We start from the raw sequence: 22,704 nt of genomic DNA on the forward strand, positions 1-22,704 counted from the left end.
GCTTGGAGAAGTGTCTTGCCCTCAAAGAGTTTATTATTATTTTATTTTTTATTTATTTGCAATTTTAAAGCACTCACAAAGCCCACGGGCATTGAGGCGCTGTTACAGGAATACTTTGTTTTTAGTTGCATAGTTGTTTGCCTTAGTTGCGTATTTATAACCTGCCTTAATACCCAGAGTTTTCTAAGCGCGGACCCGGGGATCGAACCTGTGTTGCTGTGTCGTCTTGCTTCCAAGGCGATCACGTTGCAACTGAGCTATCTTTCTGGGAGTTAGAGGTAGCTGAGCGAAGGTCTCTAGAGGGAAAGTATTTGGGGAGACCCAATATATCACACCAAGCACCCTGTCAGAGCGATTCCTATTCTGATATCTACTCTTCTTAAAAGCTAGACATGGAGCGTCAGCATCTTGGACATGGTCTAAAGTATCCTGCAGCAATTGTGCTCCAGTCGAACATCCTTCCATGGGCTCTACCATAGCGGTCCTCCATGCACAGGTCGCAGTGTTCTAGTTTATGGTTGCACAGTTCTGCTTGAACTTCTTCAGCACCAAAGGAATCCGTAGGATGGAGGGAACTCAGAGACCAGGTCAAACTCTCTGCCAGTCACAAGTACATTTCAAAGGGGACCACCCAAATAGAACCCCATGCAGATGAAGATGATGTACTTCCTGTTATGACTGTAAGCGAACAGGTCAATCCGGAGAAGACCTCCCCTGGAGAAGATCTCCAAAATCACTCATTTCAGACTAGTGAGAGATGACTCATAGTTTCCACAAGTCTATTCAAACTACCAGCCAGGCAAGTCGCTATTACTGTCACCCAAAACCCATAGGAACATGGCAACCATGTACATAATGAAGGAACCCACTCCAACCATCTTATTGCTGTAGTACATATTGATTGTGTAGTCTTTGAGGACTTGGACAAGCAAATCTGTCATGACTGAGTTCCAGCTAATTGTTACAGAAGGACTTCTCCTGAACTTCCAGTTGGTATGTTCCCTATCTCATCAAGACAGCATCTATGGCGAAAGACAGCCATGCCCGATTGAGTAGGTCCCCAAAGGAGTTTGGTTCTGGATGCCCAGAAAGTCATGTACTCATACACCTCACTTAGCCCTGAGGATCTAGTTATGCAGGTAAGGAAATATGTAGACCTTTGCCCAGAGAGGGTGGTCCAATACCACTACCATGACCTTCATGGACATTTTAGAGCCTGAAGGTAGGATGAGCGGGAACACTGCAAACTAGTTACAAGCGCTTGCTAAACCGAAGCAAAGGTAGTTGCGATGTTTGGGGTGGGTATGGAGGGCGGAAGCAACAAGCCAAACTTGCAGCTCAAAAGCTCAGTGGAGATGGAGAAGCGTCCTGAATGTGTTCCACAGTAGAAGATTCTTAAGGCAGCCCAGGTTCAGAATGTGCCTGAGATCCCCGTCTTACTGGGAGACCAGGAAATACTGGGCATGGCATGCTTTCCGTCTCCTGCTGGTGGTCCAAGATCGACAGCTCCTGGATCTGGGGGACACAGCAGTCCGATGTCTGATGGATCTCAGCAGAGTCTCCACTGGTTTGACCCACTTGTATATTTATAGGGATTTGCCCTACCGGTTGATGGCCCACAGGAGATGGGTTTTAGGCTGTTCTCCCCTGAGCTATCTTTGAAGTCCACCTAAATCTCTAGGCTTCCAGCAGTGTCGATCTTTTCTTTACACTTCCTCTGATGTTATCTAGGCATGAAGGTGCCCTCACTTGTCCTCTGAGTGGCGAGGGATCGTCAAGAATGTAAGCCGCAAGGGGGTCTCTCCCTCTGGAAAGGATCAGAGCTCTCACATACATGTCTACATTCCTACTTATACATACCAAGAAATACAAACTCAGTAAATACGCAAACTACACCACAAATAGACTTTATTTTAGTGGTGGGTGCAACATTGCCTGGTGAAGAAGAATTGGTCGGGATGAAATTCCTGGCAATTCAGGTGGTATGCATTGTTGGTGCTTTTTTCAGGTATGCAAATAAGTCATTCAAGAGGAGGCCAATACATTGGGTGCCTCCGAACTGGCCAAAATATGTGCGTGTCCGAAGCAAACACCACATGAAACTAGACATGTACAATGGCCAAAAATGAATGATTTCCTGCCATGAGCGGAAGGTCGGAGCGGGCAGATTTGTCTCCAGATCCACCATGATCTACGCGGTGCCAAGGTTGGCCATTTCACCCATCCATAAATTCAGGCTTTACTTGCATTTTATTTATCAACAGACTTTCTATTGGAGGAATGGATCATGGAGGAAAACCCTGCCACTTATGGACCCCTGCGGGAGGTTATGGTCAGGCTGGTGTTTGCCATTGGATAGGATCCACCGCAAGGACTGATCTTGACCAGAGTGTAGGCGCTGAAGCATTCAGATGACTCTGCAGAGACTATACAGCCTTGAGACGGAAGACCTTTAGATGCAGTCCAATGGTGCAGGGCATTGCACAAAGGGAGTCAGCCTCTCACAACTGCTTTTAAGTTCTTTTCCCTCCATTTACCAATGGGATGGTCATATCACTAAGCTGGGTCTGTAGCAGGGCAATGTCTTCCATATCAGGCTTGAAGACTTGCGTTAAGGGTTTAACGGCGCCGTCGGCACCGTTAACCCTTAACGCCTGATTCACACTTTAACGCCTGCTTTTTGCAGGCGTTAAAGTCCAAGGCGCTAAGCGACCTTGGTGCTAATTACGGCACCGTAATTTACGGTGCCGTAATTAGCGCCTTCCCCATCCCCATTATGCCCTATGGGGCAAAAATGGGAATGGGGAAGGGCAAATGCTGAATGGGGAATTACCGCCCCACTCACCTTGGAATGGGGCGGTAATTCCGCCATCCACCATGGCGGACTCCGGCATGGACCATGGTGCTAATAGCACCATGGTCCAGCGCCGGAGTCGTAATGAGGGCCTTTGGGCCTCATTACACGGTAGGCGAAGGACCAAGGTGCTATTAGCACCTAGGTCCATGCCGGTAAAATGCCGGCACCGCCTTGGTGGAAAGGGGAATTACCGCCCTACTCCAAGGTTGGCGGGGCGGTAATTCCCCCTTCCCCATTGCCCTTCCCCATTCCCATTTTTGCCCCATAGGGCTCTATGGGAATGGGGAAGGCGCTAATTACAGTGCCGCAAATTGCGGTACCGTAATTAGCACCCTGGTCCCTTTGCAGGTTGGTTTTTAACGCCTGCTAAACAGCAGGCGTTAAAGTACATACCCGCAAAGGGACCTCGTAGTAAGGCGGTAAGGGTTTACCGGTACCGGTGCCCTTACTGGTACCGGTAAACCCTTACCGCCGTCCGTGTAATGAGGCCCTTTGACTTGACTCCGAACTTGAGACCGAGCTCTTAGATGTGCGCCCCAACATTTTCCACAAAGAATGCTCCTGAGAAGGCGTCTCTTCAGGCATCGGCTTGAGTCTTCTGTTTCTCTGGAGTAATAATCTCGGGCACCTTTTTCACCAATTACTTTCGACTGTGGGCCAAGAACCCCCTGGCCCCTTGCTCTTGCACTGCGTTGGAATTCATCACCTGCGCTCTGCGGTGTCGTGGTGTTTGCCAAGAAACCAGAGAGATGGCTGGTGCGGGTCAGATACAAATCTGTCCCTCACCCAGCAGAGTTTAAACACAACTTTGTTAGTGACTAAAGTGTTATCCATAATAAATATCTGCGTTTGATAACAGAGAGAAGCAATTGAGATGACACGGCAGACTTGCCTCTGTGTACATCATCAGGGCGACACCGAGGAGCCATGACCCGCTCTGTTGCGCAGTCGCATAGCTGTCCGGCTCCACCTGTTGGCCGGTGAAAAATATTTCCGACCAGATTGCGCCAGGAAGATATTTCAGAGATGAGGAAACTGTGGGAGGTAATTGCTAGGAACTTTAGGAGCTCTTCTTGGTGATAATGCTGATTCTGAAGAATAGATTCGAGGCTGGCTAGTGAAAGGAGAACAGCTCCCTGACCCTTAGTGTCTTTCCTTACTTGGTGTTGGTTGGACACTATCAGGGAGTGACGCCTATATCAAGAGAAAGACTATATACTCACCCTGCCATCATGGCGCCTATTTCAGAAATTAACCACTCTGGGGAGTTGAAGCCGAGAATTCCAACACTGTGGTAACGCTCCAAACCGAGCTGTTGAGGTGAAAACAAGACAGGGATAAAGGAAAAGACACTGTAAGGACAGAGATCACCTGGTGCCTGCCCATGTCATTCAGGGCACACAGACACTGTGACTGTCACAGTCTCCACCCTGCAGTCACAACACCTTTCACTGTCAGCACAGTGCATGTATCAGCTGCCACTCAACGCACACAGATACTGTGACTGTCACAGTCTCCACCCTGCAGTCACAGGTCTGAACCTGTCACTGTCAGCACAGTGCATGGATCAGCTTCCACTCAACGCACGCAGACACTGTGACTGTCACAGTCTCCACCCTGCAGTCACAGGTCTGAACCTGTCACTGTCAGCACAGTGCATGGATCAGCTTCCACTCAACGCACGCAGACACTGTGACTGTCACAGTCTCCACCCTGCAGTCACAGGTCTGAACCTGTCACTGTTAGCACAGTGCATGGATCAGCTGCCACTCAACGCACACAGATACTGTGACTGTCACAGTCTCCACCCTGCAGTCACAGGTCTGAACCTTTCACTGTCAGCACAATGCATGGATCAGCTTCCACTCAACGCACACAGATACTGTGACTGTCACAGTCTCCACCCTGCAGTCACAGGTCTGAACCTTTCACTGTCAGCAAAGGTCATGTGTCAGCTGCCACTCAACGCACACAGACACTGTGACAGTCTCCACCCTGCAGTCACAGGTCTGAACCTTTCACTGTCAGCACAGTGCATGGATCAGCTTCCACTCAACGCACGCAGACACTGTGACTGTCACAGTCTCCACCCTGCAGTCACAGGTCTGAACCTGTCACTGTCAGCACAGTGCATGGATCAGCTGCCACTCAACGCACACAGATACTGTGACTGTCACAGTCTCCACCCTGCAGTCACAGGTCTGAACCTTTCACTGTCAGCACAATGCATGGATCAGCTTCCACTCAACGCACACAGATACTGTGACTGCCACCCTGCAGTCACAGGTCTGAATCTGTCACTGTCAGCAAAGTGCATGTATCAGCTGCCACTCAACGCACACAGACACTGTGACTGTCACAGTCTCCACCCTGCAGTCACAGGTCTGAACCTGTCACTGTCAGCACAGTGCATGTATCAGCTGCCACTCAACGCACACAGATACTGTGACTGTCACAGTCACCACCCTGCAGTCACAGGTCTGAACCTGTCACTGTCAGCACAGTGCATGTATCAGCTGCCACTCAACGCACACAGATACTGTGACTGTCACAGTCTCCACCCTGCAGTCACAGGTCTGAACCTTTCACTGTCAGCACAATGCATGGATCAGCTTCCACTCAACGCACACAGATACTGTGACTGCCACCCTGCAGTCACAGGTCTGAACCTGTCACTGTCAGCAAAGTGCATGTATCAGCTGCCACTCAACGCACACAGACACTGTGACTGTCACAGTCTCCACCCTGCAGTCACAGGTCTGAACCTGTCACTGTCAGCAAAGTGCATGTATCAGCTGCCACTCAACGCACACAGACACTGTGACTGTCACAGTCTCCACCCTGCAGTCACAGGTCTGAACCTGTCACGGGGCCTCATTCCGAGCATGGCGGTAAGGGATAGCGGCCACTGCTAACGAGAGCGGTGGCGGTAATCCCTTACCGCCATACTCCGAGTTCCCTTTGCGCCATGGTGGTTTTAACACCTGCTTTTAGCAGGTGTTAAAAACCATGGCGCTAAGGGACCTTGATGTAAATTACGCCACCGTAATTTATGGTGGCGTAATTGACGCCTTCCCCACTCCCATTATGCCCTATGGGGCAAGAATGGGAATGGGGAAGGGTAAATGGGGATTGGGGAATTACCGCCCCGCCAACCTTGGAATGGGGCGGTAATTCCGCCATCCACCAAGGCGCTGCCGGTCCGGGTACGGCGTCAACCAAGGCGTTAATAGCGCCATTGGTTAGCGCCGTACTCGGAATGAGGCCCACTGTCAGCAAAGTGCATGTATCAGCTGCCACTCAACGCACACAGACACTGTGACTGTCACAGTCTCCACTTTTAGGGCAAAGTTAGACAAGCCCAGTTATGCTTTCCTAGGTATGCTCTTTACGGTGCCTCTGCAGACAGCAGCGAAAGTAAGAATGTTCCCCACATATGTGAGATGATTTGTTTAGCACTATTGATAACTATGACCATAACTGCAACTATCAGTCCAGGTGACCCACATTTGCATGACGAAGTGTTACGCTCTCTGCTTAATCACACACCAACCTCAAGTTCCTCCTACACAGCGCACGAGCGGATATTCTCTAAAAAGGAAGAAGACTTTAGACCCACCTCCAGGAAGCTCTTGGCTGCTGCCCGGCTCTGCTGATGATACTGGAGAAATGTGGTGGTCTTCCACTGACCATCCCTTTTCACTGCCATTGCGGGCAAGTGTCCAAAGCGCTCGAGGTTGTCTTGGAACATCTGAAGTGTAGTCACTGGAGGCTCCGAGCCTGGTCCCGTCGCGTCCATGCGCAGCTGCACAGCTCCATCTCTTTCTGTGGTCCACGTGCTTTCGGCTGCTGCTAAATGTACCTCTATTGGGTCTTGCTTCTTCTCTGAGACAGTGGATGACTTGTGCTCTGCGAGAGATATAAAGGGTGTGAGGCAGTGGTCGAAGTGTACCCCGCTCTCCACAAACCCCATTGTTGCACCCCCTCCCACGCACAATCCAAACCCCCAAACAAACACACCTACTCTTTAAGGGAATGTGCAGTGCAGTGAAGGACAAGTTTCAACTTCTTGCTACACTTTTATTTTAAAACAAAACCATTCCGGAACGGTTTCTTTTTAAAATAAAAGTATAGGAACAGTGAAACTTAAAAATAAAAAGTATAAGAGCACCACTCCTAACCGCTCCCGCCCACTTCGACCTCTGGTGTGAGGATACAACAGCAAAGGAGCATCCTTCAGAGACAGGCATTCATTCGTATCAACCGGGAGGGATAATCCCATTGCCGGGTACATCAGGAAGAATCATGTCCACGAACGAAGCACATAGCGGACTGGGTTGTCTCACTCAGGGTATAGCTCAGTAGGAACAAGCGCTGTCACGGAGCATCAATCTTTCTAAAATATCATAAGCAGCTTATGAAACAGAAGGGGACCAAAAATATGGTCCTGTTGAAAGTTGGCCAGGATATTTGTAGAAATACAAAGCTGCATGACTGGCAGCCAATCAGGGGGATTATTACTGACTCAAATCTACTTTTCTAGGTAGGCAGATCCACAAATAAATGTGTTCCTGCCCCAGCAGATCATCCAGGTGCTGTTCTCTTATCAAGTCCACATGGAAATTGAAGGCCCTCCTGGGGTCTAGTCTTTGGAACTGTTCCTCCACCTTTCATGGAAGGGGCGGAGAATTTCGGTGCCCAGCCCGGGAAGTAATGGTCTGACCCCTAAAGTAACCTTTCCTTTGGATAACACCCGAAACATTGGGGCAACAAAAAGGGCCTGTAGCTCAGAAAGAAAGAGAAGGCCATTAGAAAACCTCTTTATAGACGGGGCTAATGAACTAAGCTGGGTTATGGATGAAACATCTTCGACGGCCCATTGGGTCTTGAACATTCCAGTACTTACACAAGCCCTTCTGCCTTGCCAAGAACTACAAACCTGGGGGGCCCTCAGAGAGAAGAAGAATACTGGATAAAGACGTGTGTAAAGCTCTGGGTTCCCAATGATGAGTCTGACATCTCTTGATTTTCCAGTTGTTCCTTTAATGAGGTTCCAGTACATATTTATGGTTTATCATGTCAGGTTCATCTGAGCTCCAGGCAAACATGCACCGGCATCCTCTCGGGTAGGCTACATAACGGCAACTGACTCACACAGAACTCGCAACCATACATCAACATTCTCACCCACAGCATTCCATGTCACTCAGTCACCATTCCACTCATAATACACAGATGACATGGAAACCAAATCACTACAACTTGCCATAAATTGCCATATGCACACACCTGTGTGGCACACAAGGGTTTAAGCATCTGCCAATGGGCTCTTGAAGGTTGTGTTGGCACATGTCATGATAAATGCCAGGGCAACACAAGGCTACAGCCCTGTGAATTGTCAAATTCCACAGACTGCACCATGCGTGATGTAAGGGTGGATGCACTCGTTAGAAGACCATACGTGTTACCCAGTTGTTTCTACGCCATCCAGTTCAAAACGTCATGCTTTGGCGTGACAATGAGATCCGCCATGCTGATTACTGGGACCAATGTGGTCACTCACTTGCAATCATTCTCCAACCACCAGTACACGCTGAACCAGTGCAACTGCAATGGCTGAAGTCAAGCCCAGGCATCTCCAGTTGCCAATGCCGTCACTGAGATTGCAACACCTGAAGAACTTCACAGTCACCATTGCCCACAGAACTGAGACATGTCCAAAAGCAGCAGGCACAGTCAGAAGCTGAAAGCAATTCAACACGTGACTGCAGCAACCCTCAATGGTAAACAGAAGAAACTGACATCAAAAAGACAGTTCCAGGCTACAACTTCAGAAACTAGTATATCATTTCCTGCTGTACTCACAAGAACAAGCAACAGTGAGAGTAGAACAAACCTGGCTGAGCAGAAACCTGCAAGTGGCTATTCAAGGTCCGGGACTCTAGCAGCACCATGACATCTCATCTTCTGCACCTTCAGAAGCTCCCCAGATCCTCCTGAGATCAGAGCAACAGGAGTGCCAGCTGCTGATCACTGACCACTGGGCTGAACTGCTGCAAAGAAGACAGGAAGTGAGGGCCTACTGGCGCCGGATAAACCATCAGAGCCAGCCATGCTTATCAGTATTGTTCCTATTAAATGGGTTTCTGCTTATTGTCAGCTTTCTACAATGCGGAGCGTGCCTGGAACTGGACTTGAGAGTTTACCTGGACCTACTCCACCATTAAGGGCAAGGCCTTTTGGCCCTTTTGTAGCACTTGGAGCACCACCTGGGATATCCAAAGAGAAAATGGTTGCTGTGTCCACATTAAGGGGGTCCTTTTTAAAGGAAATGGTAATTGCATGCAGGAGACCATCAACGTTACCACTTACATGTTGCTGGTCTCCTGGATGCAATTTTTACCACTCTCATAGCAGAGTGGAAATGTGGAGAGTAAAGCAAGGCAACATCCCTGTTACTCTTGTATTTACTCACCGATTTGCCAGCTGTTTTTATAATGGATTCCCATGGGATCCGCCTGCTATACGCCCGGTGTAAAAGCAAGGTTTCGAAAATAGCATGCAGGCGTACAACCAAGTGTTCTCCTAAACGGGGAAGAAAGCACAGTGATGTAACTTGCCTCCTGCAAGTTGTGCCTGGGCCAGTGATGTACCAGGAGCAGGAACCAGGCTGACCCAGGTAGGTAGAAACAGGAACATGCTTTATTGGGCCTCATTACACGGACGGCGGTAAGGGTTAACGGTCACCGTTAATGGCAACGGTGACCGTTAACCCTTACCGCCGTACTATGAGGTCCCTTTGCGGGTTGGAGGATTTAACGCCTGCTTCTTGCAGGTGTTAAAATCCAACCCGCTAAGGGACCTCGGAGCTAATTACGGCACCGCAAAATTGCGGTGGCGTAATTAGCGCCTTCCCCATTCCCATAGAGCCCTATGGGGCAGAAATGGGAATGGGGAAGGGCAATGGCGGAAAGGGGATTTACCGCCCCTCCAACCTTGGAATGGGGCAGTAAATCCCCTTTCTGCCAAGGCGGTGCCGGTATTTTTCCGGCATAAGCCATGGCGCTAATAGCACCATGGCTCACCGCCTACCGTGTAATGAGGCCCATTGTCTCTTGGTTATGGCCCTCATTAGGACCCAGGCGTTAAGGGGTTAACGGCGCCGTAAAAGGTGGCGGCGCCGTTAAACCCTTAACGCCTGATTACGAGGTCCCTTTGCGGGTGGCACTTTAACGCCTGCCTTTAGCAGGCGTTAAAAAACCAACCCGCAAAGGGACCTAGGAGCTAATTACGGCACCGTAATTTACGGTGCCGTAATTAGCGCCTTCCCCAGTCCCATTGAGCCCTATGGGGCAAAAATGGGAATGGGGAATGGCCATGGCGGCATGGGGAATTACCGCCCCGGCCAACCTCGGAATGGGGCGGTAATTCCCCATTCCGGCCTAGCGGAGTCGGTAAGTTACCGGCATGGACCATGGTGCTATTAGCACCATGGTCCAACGCCTGGGTCGTAATGAGGGCCATTATCTCCGCCCTACTATGCGTTAGGGAAACTATAAAATCAAGTGGGGCGTAAAAGGAAAGCGAAAACTGCCTTTACACTTTCGTTTTATTCTCCATTTCATTGGAAAAATTCCTCTTGCCACCAATTTGAAACCGGGTACTTTGTCCATCTTTCTGTGCCAGGATTTCTAACTCGAGACTCTCCTGCATGGAATATAACTAGCGTGTACTGTACGTTCTCCTGTTGTCTTGTTTCTTCTTTTCTCCCTCTGCGCTGACATTTTACAGCTTCCATACAATCAGACCTTCCTTGGCATGTTTCACCATTCATGGGGGTGTGAGGAGAGCACTGTCGGAGCTCGTGTTGCTTGGTGGCGGCAGAGGCGCAGCCAGGATTGTCTAACAAGTGGGGCCTGAGGCTAATGTTGTTGGGTCCACTGCAGGGACATTGAAATTGACATTGACTGAGTGGGCATTTATAGATTTTGGGAGCGCCTTGCATGCTCAGGCCCTACCCTGCCTACGCCTCTGGTTGGCGGAGTGCCGGGACCTCACAGAGGATGCAGAGAGAAGCAGCAGAGCATGGCGGTGGATTCGGCGTCCCTGGTGGGGAGCTGGGAGGCCATCAGAGGTGGGGAGGGATGCAACAAGCCTGTAGTTCGCTGTGTTCCCACCCACGGAGGAGGCGGCAGACCCCGGAAGCAGGCAGAGTTTGGTTCCCTCTGCGTAGAAGGGGGGGCCTTGCAGGGAGTCCCTTAGGACAAGCATAGATGTGGGTGCCATAATCATGGGTCGTGAAAGATCTGGGTGTTTGAGGAAGGGAAATAATGGACAAGCACGTATTGAATAAAATGGTTGGGTCGTGGGGTGCCTCGCCAATTCCATTTAGGAATTGCTATGTAATTATCACTTCTTGGACTGGACTGGGAGAACAAATATACGTATGTGCTACTAGGAAACACGCCATAGGGTAATTATTAATCAGTATTATCATAATATTGTGTTCTTTATATTAAAGTTTCAATGTCCTTGTCTGTTTTCCTTTCCATATTCTCCTCAAACTACAATTATGGTATGTATATATTATTTTGCATTATTTGGTACATGTGAATGTCAACATGTACTGATGCAATCATAACACCACTGTATCAATTACAGCCTTGAAAAAGACGTTGGGCCTCATTACGACCCTGGCGCTAAGGGGTCTGCGCCAGCGTTAGCTGCGCGGACCCCTTACCGCCAACTACGAGTTCCTGGAGCGCCATGGTCATTTTTCCGCCCGCTTTTTGCGGGCGGAAAAATCCATGGCGCTCTGGGACCTTGGTGTTAATTACGCCACCGTATTTTACGGTGGCGTAATTAACTCCTTCCCCACTCCCATTGAGCCCTATGGGGCCGAAATGGGAATGGGGAAGGGTAAATGGGTCAATGGGGACTTACCGCCCCGCCGACCTCGGAATGGGGCGGTAAGTCCGCCATCCGCCATGGCGTAAAGGGACTTTGCGCCATGGCCGGAAAGTCCGTCGCTGGCGGAAAAAATCCGCCAGGGTCGTAATGAGGGCCGTTGTGTCGAAACACGTGTTGGCTGTGATCAGAAGTACATTGGGAAGCAATACATCCAATCTCATGGATAGAAATTCTACGCTTTGAGTCTATTGTGTTAAATACAATTGTAGTTGTATTATACATTGGGCAAGCGCGATCAGTTAGTGCAGCCATTGATTTGCATGTCTTTATTGTGGTTAAGTGGACACCCTCAGTCCACTAGTTACGCTGCATGCCAGAACACTCATTACAGAGTCCAAGTGCACTTGCAAGTGGGCGTACCCCAACACACCTGTTTTCCTATAAAAAGGAGGGGGCTCTAAACAGTGGAGGCTTGTCATTTCAGCAAGAAGAGAGCGAGGAAGCCGAGTCGGTGGAGCACATCTGGGCCGATTGAAGGACGGAGGACTGAGAACAGTATGAAACACGGCAAGAAGAGAGCGAGGAAGTGGAGGCGATGGAGCACATCTGGGCCTATTGAATGACAGAGGACAGAGAACCAAAGAAGCACAGCAAGAAGAGAGCGAGGAAGCCGAGTCGGTGGAGCATATCTGGGCCGATTGAAGGACGGAGGACTGAGAACAGAAGAAACACAGCAAGAAGAGAGCGAGGAAGTGGAGTTGGTGGAGTACATCTGGGCCTATTGAAGGACAGAGGACTGAGAACAGAAGAAACACAGCAAGAAGAGAGCGAGGAACCCATGTCGGTGGAGCACATCTGGGCCTATTGAAGGACAGAGGACTGAGAACAGTACAAAACACGGCAAGAAGAGAGCGAGGAAGTGGAGTCGGTGGAGCACATCTGGGCCTATTGAAGGACGGAGGACTGAGAACCGACAGCAAGAAGAGATCGAGGAAGTGGAGTCGGTGGAGCAAATCTGGGCCTATTGAAGGACGGAGGACTGAGAACAGAAGGAACACAGCAAGAAGAGAGCGAGGAAGTGGAGTCGGCGGAGCACATCTGGGCCTATTGAAGGACGGAGGACTGAAAACAGAAGAAACACGACAAGAAGAGATTAAGGAAGTGGAGTCAGTGGAGCACATCTGGGCCTATTGAAGGACAGAGGACTGAGAACCAAAGAAGCACAGCAAGAAGAGAGCGAGGAAGCTGAGTCGGTGGAGCATATCTGGTCATATTGAAGGACGGAGGACTGAGAACAGAAGAAACACGGCAAGAAGAGAGCGAGGAAGTGGAGTTGGTGGATTACATCTGGGCCTATTGAAGGACGGAGGACTGAGAACAGAAGAAACACAGTAAGAAGAGAGCGAGGAACCCATGTCGGTGGAGCAGATCTGGGCCTATTGAAGGACAGAGGACTGAGAACAGATGAAACACAGCAAGAAGAGAGCAAGGAAGCCAAGTCGGTGGAGCACATCTGGGCCTATTGGTGAACGGAGGACTAAGAATAGAAGAAACACAGCAAGAAGAGAGCAAGGAAGCCAAGTCAGTGGAGCACATCTGGGCCTATTGAAGGACGGAGGACTGAGAACAGTACGAAACACGGCAAGAAAAGAGCGAGGAAGTGGAGTCGATGGAGCACATCTGGGCCTATTGAAGGACGGAGGACTGAGAACAGAAAAAACACGGCAAGAAGAGAGCGAGGAAGTGGAGTCGATGGAGCACATATGGGCCTATTGAAGAATGGAGGACTGAGAACAGAAGAAACACGGCAAGAAGAGAGCGAGGAAGTGGAGTCGGTGGAGCACATCTGGGCCTATTGAAGGACGGAGGACTGAGAACAGAAGAAACACGGCAAGAAGAGAGCGAGGAAGTGGAGTCAGTGGAGCACATCTGGGCCTATTGAAGGGCGGAGGACTGAGAACAGAAGAAACACAGCAAGAAGAGAGCAAGGAAGCCGAGTCGGTGGAGCACATCTGGGCCTATTGAAGGACAGAGGACTGAGAACACATGAAACACAGCAAGAAGAGAGCGAGGAAGCCGAGTCGGTGGAGCACATCTGGGCCTACTGAAGGGCAGAGAACAGAGAACCAAAGAAGCACAGCAAGAAGAGAGCGAGGAAGCCGAGTCGGTGGAGCATATCTGGTCCTATTGAAGGACGGAGGACTGAGAACAGAAGAAACACGGCAAGAAGAGAGTGAGGAAGTGGAGTTGGTGGAGTACATCTGGCCCTATTGAAGGATGGAGGACTGAGAACAGAAGACACACAGCAAGAAGAGAACGAGGAAGCAGAGTTGGTGGAGCACATCTGGGCCTATTGAAGGACGGAGGACTGAGAACCAAAGAAGCACAGCAAGAAGAAAGCGAGGAAGCCAAGTCGGTGGAGCACATCTGGTCGTATTGAAGGACGGAGGACTGAGAACAGAAGAAACACAGCAAGAAGAGAGTGAGGAAGTGGAGTTGGTGGAGCACATCTGGGCCTATTGAAGGACGGAGGACTGAGAACAGAAGAAACACAGCAAGAAGAGAGCGAGGAAGCAGAGTCGGTGGAGCACATCTGGGCCTATTGAAGGACGGAGGACTGAGAACCAAAGAAGCACAGCAAGAAGAGAGCGAGGAACCCGTGTCGGTGGAGCACATCTGGGCCTATTGAAGGACGGAGGACTGAGAACAGACGAAACACAGCAAGAAGAGAGCGAGTAAGCCAGGTCGGTGGAGCACATCAGGGCCTATTGAAGGACGGAGGACTGAGAACAGAAGAAACACAGCAAGAAGAGAGCGAGGAAGTGGAGTCGGTGGAGTACATCTGGGCCTATTGAAGGACGTAGGACTGAGAACAGAAGGAACACAGCAAGAAGAGAGCGAGGAAGTGGAGTCGATGGAGCACATCTGGGCCTATTGATGGGCGGAGGACTGAGAACAGAACAAACACGGCAAGAAGAGAGCGAGGAAGTGGAGTTGGTGGAGTACATCTGGGCCTATTGAAGGACAGAGGACTGAGAACAGAAGAAACACAGCAAGAAGAGAGCGAGGAATCCATGTCGGTGGAGCACATCTGGGCCTATTGAAGGACGGAGGACTGAGAACAGTACAAAACACGGCAAGAAGAGAGCGAGGAAGTGGAATCGGTGGAGCACATCTGGGCCTATTGAAGGACGGAGGACTGAGAACCGACGGCAACAAGAGAGCGAGGAAGTGGAGTCGGTGGAGCAAATCTGGGCCTATTGAAGGACGGAGGACTGAGAACAGAAGGAACACAGCAAGAAGAGAGAGAGGAAGTGGAGTCGGTGGAGCACATCTGGGCCTATTGAAGGACAGAGGACTGAAAACAGAAGAAACACGGCAAGAAGAGAGCAAGAAAGTGGAGTCAGTGGAGCACATCTGGGCCTATTGAAGGACGGAGGACTGAGAACCAAAGAAGCACAGCAAGAAGAGAGCGAGGAAGCTGAGTCGGTGGAGTATATCTGGTCGTATTGAAGGACGGAGGACTGAGAACAGAAGAAACACGGCAAGAAGAGAGCGAGGAAGTGGAGTTGGTGGATTACATCTGGGCCTATTGAAGGACGGAGGACTGAGAACAGAAGAAACACAGTAGAAAGAGAGCGAGGAACCCGTGTCGGTGGAGCACATCTGGGCCTATTGAAGGACAGAGGACTGAGAACAGATGAAACACAGCAAGAAGAGAGCAAGGAAGCCAAGTCGGTGGAGCACATCTGGGCCTATTGATGGACGGAGGACTAAGAATAGAAGAAACACAGCAAGAAGAGAGCGAGGAAGTGGAGTCAGTGGAGCACATCTGGGCCTATTGAAGGATGGAGAACTGAGAACAGTACGAAACACGGCAAGAAAAGAGCGAGGAAGTGGAGTCGATGGAGCACATCTCGGCCTATTGAAGGACGGAGGACTGAGAACAGAAGAAACACGGCAAGAAGAGAGCGAGGAAGTGGAGTCGGTGGAGCACATCTGGGCCTATTGAAGAACGGAGGACTGAGAACAGAAGAAACACGGCAAGAAGAGAGCGAGGAAGTGGAGTCGGTGGAGCACATCTGGTCCTATTGAAGGACGGAGGACTGAGAACAGAAGAAACATGGCAAGAAGAGAGCGAGGAATTGGAGTTGGTGGAGCACATCTGGGCCTATTGAAGGACAGAGGACTGAGAACAGAAGAAACACAGCAAGAAGAGAGCGAGGAACCCGTGTCGGTGGAGCACATCTGGGCCTATTAATGGATGGAGGACTGAGAACAGATGAAACACGGCAAGAAGAGAGCGAGGAAGTGGAGTCAGTGGAGCACATCTCGGCCTATTGAAGGGCGGAGGACTGAGAACAGAAGAAACACAGCAAGAAGAGAGCAAAGAAGCCGAGTCGGTGGAGCACATCTGGGCCTATTGAAGGACAGAGGACTGAGAACACATGAAACACAGCAAGAAGAGAGCGAGGAAGCCGAGTCGGTGGAGCACATCTGGGCCTACTGAAGGGCAGAGAACAGAGAACAGAAGAAACACAGCAAGAAGAAAGCGAGGAAGTGGAGTCGGTGGAGTACATCTGGGCCTATTGAAGGACAGAGGACTGAGAAGAGAAGGAACACAGCAAGAAGATAGTGAGTAAGTGGAGTCAGTGGAGCACATCAGGGCCTATTGAAGGGCGGAGGACTGAGAACAAAAGCAACACAGCAAGAAGAGAGCGAGGAAGCCGAGTCGGTGGAGCACATCTGGGCCTATTGATGGGCGGAGGACTGAGAACAGAAGAAACACGGCAAGAAGAGAGCGAGGAAGTGGAGTCAGTGGAGCACATCTGGGCCTATTGAAGGACGGAGGACTGAGAACAGAAGAAACACGGCAAGAAGAGAGCGAGGAAGTGGGGTCAGTGGAGCACATCTGGGCCTATTGAAGGACGGAGGACTGAGAGCCAAAGAAGCACAGCAAGAAGAGAGCGAGGAAGCTGGGTCGGTGGAGTACATCTAGGCCTATTGAAGGACGGAGGACTGAGAACAGAAGAAACACAGTAAGAAGAGAGCGAGGAACCCGTGCCGGTGGAGCACATCTGGGCCTATTGAAGGACAGAGGACTGAGAACAGACGAAACACAGCAAGAAGAGAGCAAGGAAGCCATGTTGGTGGAGTACAACTGGGCCTATTGAAAGACGGAGGACTGAGAATAGAAGAAACACAGCAAGAAGAGAGCGAGGAAGTGGAGTCAGTGGAGCACATCTGGGCCTATTGAAGGACGGAGGACTGAGAACAGTACGAAACACAGCAAGAAAAGAGCGAGGAAGTGAAGTCGATGGAGCACATCTGGACCTATTGAAGGACGGAGGACTAGGAAGAAGAAGAAACACGGCAAGAAGAGAGCGAGGAAGTGGAGTCGGTGGAGCACATCTGGGCCTATTGAAGGACGGAGGCCTGAGAACACAAGAAACACGGCAAGAAGAGAGCGAGGAAGTGGAGTCAATGGAGCACATCTGGTCTTATTGAAGGACGGAGGACTGAGAACAGAAGGAACACAGCAAGAAGAGAGCGAGGAAGCCGAGTCGGTGGAGTACAACTGGGCCTATTGAACGACGGAGGACTGAGAATAGAAGAAACACAGCAAGAAGAGAGCGAGGAAGTGGAGTCAGTGGAGCACATATGGGCCTATTGAAGGACGGAGGACTGAGAACAGTACGAAACACAGCAAGAAAAGAGCGAGGAAGTGGAGTCGATGGAGCACATCTGGGCCTATTGAAGGACAGAGGACTGAGAACAGACGAAACACAGCAAGAAGAGAGCAAGGAAGCCAAGTCGGTGGAGTACAACTGGGCCTATTGAAGGACGGAGGACTGAGAATAGAAGAAACACAGCAAGAAGAGAGCGAGGAAGTGGAGTCAGTGGAGCACATCTGGGCCTATTGAAGGATGGAGGACTGAGAACAGAAGAAACACGGCAAGAAGAGAGCGAGGAAGTGGAGTCGGTGGAGCACATCTGGGCCTATTGAAGGACGGAGGACTGAGAACAGAAGAAACACGGCAAGAAGAGAGCGAGGAAGTGGAGTCGGTGGAGCACATCTGGGCCTATTGAAGGACGGAGGCCTGAGAACAGAAGAAACACCGCAAGAAGAGAGCGAGGAAGTGGAGTCAATGGAGCACATCTGGTCCTATTGAAGGACGGAGGACTGAGAACAGAAGAAACACAGCAAGAAGAGAGCGAGGAAGCCGAGTTGGTGGAGCACATCTGGGCCTATTGAAGGACGGAGGACTGAGAACAGACAAAACACGGCAAGAAGAGAGCGAGGAAGTGGAGTCAGTGGAGCACATCTGGGCCTATTGAAGGGCGGAGGACTGAGAACAGAAGAAACACAGCAAGAAGAGCGTAAGGAAGCCGAGTCGGTGGAGCATATCTGGTCCTATTGAAGGACGGAGGACTGAGAACAGTACGAAAAACGGCAAGAAGAGAGCGAGGAAGTGGAGTCGATGGAGCAAATCTGGGCCTGTTGAAGGACGGAGGACTGAGAACAGAAGGAACACAGCAAGAAGAGAGCAAGGAAGTGTAGTCAGTGGAGCACATCTGGGCCTATTGAAGGACGGAGGACTGAGAACAGTACGAAAAAGGGCAAGCAGAGAGCGAGGAAGTGGAGTCGATGGAGCAAATCTGGGCCTATTGAAGGACGGAGGACTGAGAACAGACGGAACACAGCAAGAAGAGAGCGAGGAAGTGGAGTCAGTGGAGCACATCTGGGCCTATTGAAGGACGGAGGACTGAGAACCAAAGAAGCACAGCAAGAAGAGAGCGAGGAAGCCGAGTCGGTGGAGCATATCTGGTCCTATTGAAGGACGGAGGACTGAGAACAGAAGAAACACGGCAAGAAGAGAGTGAGGAAGTGGAGTTGGTGGAGTACATCTGGCCCTATTGAAGGATGGAGGACTGAGAACAGAAGACACACAGCAAGAAGAGAGCGAGGAAGCAGAGTCGGTGGAGCACATCTGGGCCTATTGAAGGACGGAGGACTGAGAACCAAAGAAGCACAGCAAGAAGAAAGCGAGGAAGCCAAGTCGGTGGAGCACATCTGGTCCTATTGAAGGACGGAGGACTGAGAACAGAAGAAACACAGCAAGAAGAGAGTGAGGAAGTGGAGTTGGTGGAGCACATCTGGGCCTATTGAAGGACGGAGGACTGAGAACAGAAGAAACACAGCAAGAAGAGAGCGAGGAAGCAGAGTCGGTGGAGCACATCTGGGCCTATTGAAGGACGGAGGACTGACAACCAAAGAAGCACAGCAAGAAGAGAGCGAGGAACCCGTGACGGTGGAGCACATCTAGGCCTATTGAAGGACGGAGGACTGAGAACAGACGAAACACAGCAAGAAGAGAGCGAGGAAGCCAGGTCGGTGGAGCACATCAGGGCCTATTGAAGGACGGAGGACTGAGAACAGAAGAAACACAGCAAGAAGAGAGCGAGGAAGTGGAGTCGGTGGAGTACATCTGGGCCTATTGAAGGACGTAGGACTGAGAACAGAAGGAACACAGCAAGAAGAGAGCGAGGAAGTGGAGTCAGTGGAGCACGTCTGGGCCTATTGAAGGGCAGAGGACTGAGAACAGAAGGAACACAGCAAGAAGAGAGCGAGGAAGTGGAGTCAGTGGAGCACATCTGGGCCTATTGAAGGACAGAGGACTGAGAACAGAAGAAACACATCAAGAAGAGAGCGAGGAAGTGGAGTCGATGGAGCACATATGGGCCTATTGAAGGACGGAGGACTGAGAACAGAAGAAACACGGCAAGAAGAGAGCGAGGAAGTGGAGTCGGTGGAGCACATCTGGGCCTATTGAAGGACGGAGGCCTGAGAACAGAAAAAACACGGCAAGAAGAGAGCGAGGAAGTGGAGTCAATGGAGCACATCTGGTCCTATTGAAGGACGGAGGACTGAGAACAGAAGAAACACAGCAAGAAGAGAGCGAGGAAGCCGAGTCGGTGGAGCATATCTGATCCTATTGAAGGACGGAGGACTGAGAACAGAAGAAACACAGCAAGAAGAGAGCGAGGAAGTGGAGTCAGTGGAGCACATATGGGCCTATTGAAGGACAGAGGACTGAGAACAGAAGAAACACGGCAAGAAGAGAGCGAGGAAGTGGAGTTGGTGGAGCACATCTGGGCCTATTGAAGGACAGAGGACTGAGAACAGAAGAAACACAGCAAGAAGAGAGCGAGGAACCTGTGTCGGTGGAGCACATCTGGGCCTATTGAAGGACGGAGGACTGAGAACAGACGAAACACGGCAAGAAGAGAGCGAGGAAGTGGAGTCGATGGAGCAAATCTGGGCCTGTTGAAGGACGGAGGACTGAGAACAGAAGAAACACAGCAAGAAGAAAGCGAGGAAGTGGAGTCAGTGGAGCACATCTGGGCCTATTGAAGGATGGAGGACTGAGAACAGTACGAAAAAGGGCAAGCAGAGAGCGAGGAAGTGGAGTCGATGGAGCAAATCTGGGCCTATTGAAGGACGGAGGACTGAGAACAGACGGAACACAGCAAGAAGAGAGCGAGGAAGCTGAGTCGGTGGAGCACATCTGGGCCTATTGAAGGACGGAGGACTGAGAACCAAAGAAGCACAGCAAGAAGAGAGCGAGGAAGCCGAGTCGGTGGAGCATATCTGGTCCTATTGAAGGACGGAGGACTGAGAACAGAAGAAACACAGCAAGAAGAGAGTGAGGAAGTGGAGTTGGTGGAGTACATCTGGCCCTATTGAAGGACGGAGGACTGAGAACAGAAGAAACACAGCAAGAAGAGAGCGAGGAAGCAGAGTCGGTGGAGCACATCTGGGCCTATTGAAGGACGGAGGACTGAGAACCAAAGAAGCACAGCAAGAAGAAAGCGAGGAAGCCAAGTCGGTGGAGCACATCTGGTCCTATTGAAGGACGGAGGACTGAGAACAGAAGAAACGCAGCAAGAAGAGAGTGAGGAAGTGGAGTTGGTGGAGCACATCTGGGCCTATTGAAGGACGGAGGACTGAGAACAGAAGAAACACAGCAAGAAGAGAGCGAGGAAGCAGAGTCGGTGGAGCACATCTGGGCCTATTGAAGGACGGAGGACTGAGAACCAAAGAAGCACAGCAAGAAGAGAGCGAGGAACCCGTGTCGGTGGAGCACATCTGGGCCTATTGAAGGACGTAGGACTGAGAACAGAAGGAACACAGCAAGAAGAGAGCGAGGAAGTGGAGTCAGTGGAGCACATCTGGGCCTATTGAAGGACAGAGGCCTGAGAACAGAAGAAACACAGCAAGAAGAGAAGGCCAAGAGTCTGGGACAGAGGACCTAAACTACTTACAATGAAGTAATTGTAACTTACCTGAAGTCCGAAACTGCTAGTGATAACTCCTGACACAAAAGGTCTCACAGGGGGTGTTGCATATGCTATATGAGCTAGTTTTAAGCGCATTACACACTAAGACAGGCTATCAGTTTGATTTTACATAATCTACTACTTCCTATTGCTTTGAACCCAGATGGGTTTTGCTCATGAAAAGCACTCATTTGAAAGTGTCATTTCCTCATTGCAGTTCATAAACATGAGCGCCATGTTCTCCTGTGCCAGTAGAAATGTGCACCCAATAGCATTTTCGAGGTTGTTTTCAAAATGAAGTGCTCACAGAAGCCAAACCTGAGATGGACAGATGTGCAGGTTTTCACATGCAAAACGCTATGCATTCAGACATCTTATCAGATTGAAAATGAGCTCTCTGTGAATTGTTAGCAATGCATTTCATAGCAGCTATGTTCAGTAAGCAAATCAATGTACCCAAAGTGTGGTCAAAAATTCAACTGCCTGCTCTGGCAACACATGTTAATACCATATAAAGGGAGTGTTTACATTTCTTTTCATACGGGTCCTTGAACAAAAAAAAAGAAACACATTTTGCATCTCAGTTGGATCTCACCATTATACAGGAGGTATCCCAGACCTCTAGTTACTTTTTGGCCATTCTGGACATTCAACTTCATAGGGAAATAAATAGTCTGATATATAAATGCTAATTCTATGAAGAAAGCATCGATTTGGGTATGATTACTGGGTATGCAGTGATTTGAACAAATATAAAATAACGAACAGCATTTATATCTAAACATTTATAACGAAAGAAATACTCAATTGGTTTTAAATATATACATGAGGGGTGGGGTAAGGTGTTAAAACGTTTGGGGAGGGGGTTGAGGTCGCATAACAATAATAATTTGGCATTTATATAGCGCTACCCACGGTGTGTGGTGCTCATTTATCGACCTCGGAAGTAAGATTCGAACCTGCGTTAGCAAGCTCTGCAAGGAAGTCGAAGCGAGTGCTCTACTCGTTGTGCCACTTGACGGGCACAGATAAATGATGTGAAATTATGGGGTTGGGGGAACCAACCCAAACTTAAAAAGAATTGTGTATTTCATTCGTTAAAAATGTTTCGGCAAAACTGTTGTTGGTTATTTTCCATTCGGTAAAATCACGTGTAACCTGATTATTGAGTGTGGGAGCGCAGGTATAGACTCTGACAGCATCAGGATTGACATTTGCACGGTTCATTTTGACAGTAAATCAGAAGTCTATGAGACGCAGTCTGTTAGGTAGATATTTTGATTGTGGGTGATCTGCGCTTTGCTGTGGGCTGGTCAAATTTTGGGAGGAGACAACATAACAGTTTGGGGAGCAGGCCCAAATGGCCAGACGCCTCGGGCGCCATCCCCTCACCCACCTGTGAGGCAAAAAACATTGGGATAATCTTTACCTCCTCTCTCTCTTTCTCTCCACACATCACAGACCTTGCCAAGAAGTCCGACTTTCAGCTCCACCCCCTCAGGGGCATTCTACCTTTCTACCTTTCCTCACCTCCGCCCAGAAGCTCAAGGTCTCCATAGCCCTGACTCTCTCTAGGCTTAACTACTGCAACAGCC

At 50.0% G+C, this 22,704-nt stretch overlaps 1 protein-coding gene across 1 annotated transcript in view; it reads right to left on the reverse strand.

Moving 5' to 3' along the window:
- The window catches only part of LOC138510696 (long-chain-fatty-acid--CoA ligase ACSBG2-like), a 225,245-nt gene extending 218,415 nt beyond the window's left edge, over positions 1-6,830 (reverse strand). Inside the window, exons 1-2 of the mRNA XM_069626467.1 lie at positions 6,477-6,830; positions 4,081-4,169 (exon numbers count right to left, since the gene is read on the reverse strand). Of these exons, the coding sequence (XP_069482568.1) occupies positions 4,081-4,169; positions 6,477-6,830 (443 nt within the window). The remainder of the gene's footprint in view (positions 1-4,080; positions 4,170-6,476) is intronic.
- Between the last annotated feature and the right edge of the window lie 15,874 nt (positions 6,831-22,704).

The sequence above is a fragment of the Ambystoma mexicanum genome, chromosome 6p (assembly GCF_040938575.1).
Source record: "Ambystoma mexicanum isolate Mex_15411 chromosome 6p, UKY_AmexF1_1, whole genome shotgun sequence".
NCBI lineage: Eukaryota > Metazoa > Chordata > Amphibia > Caudata > Ambystomatidae > Ambystoma > Ambystoma mexicanum.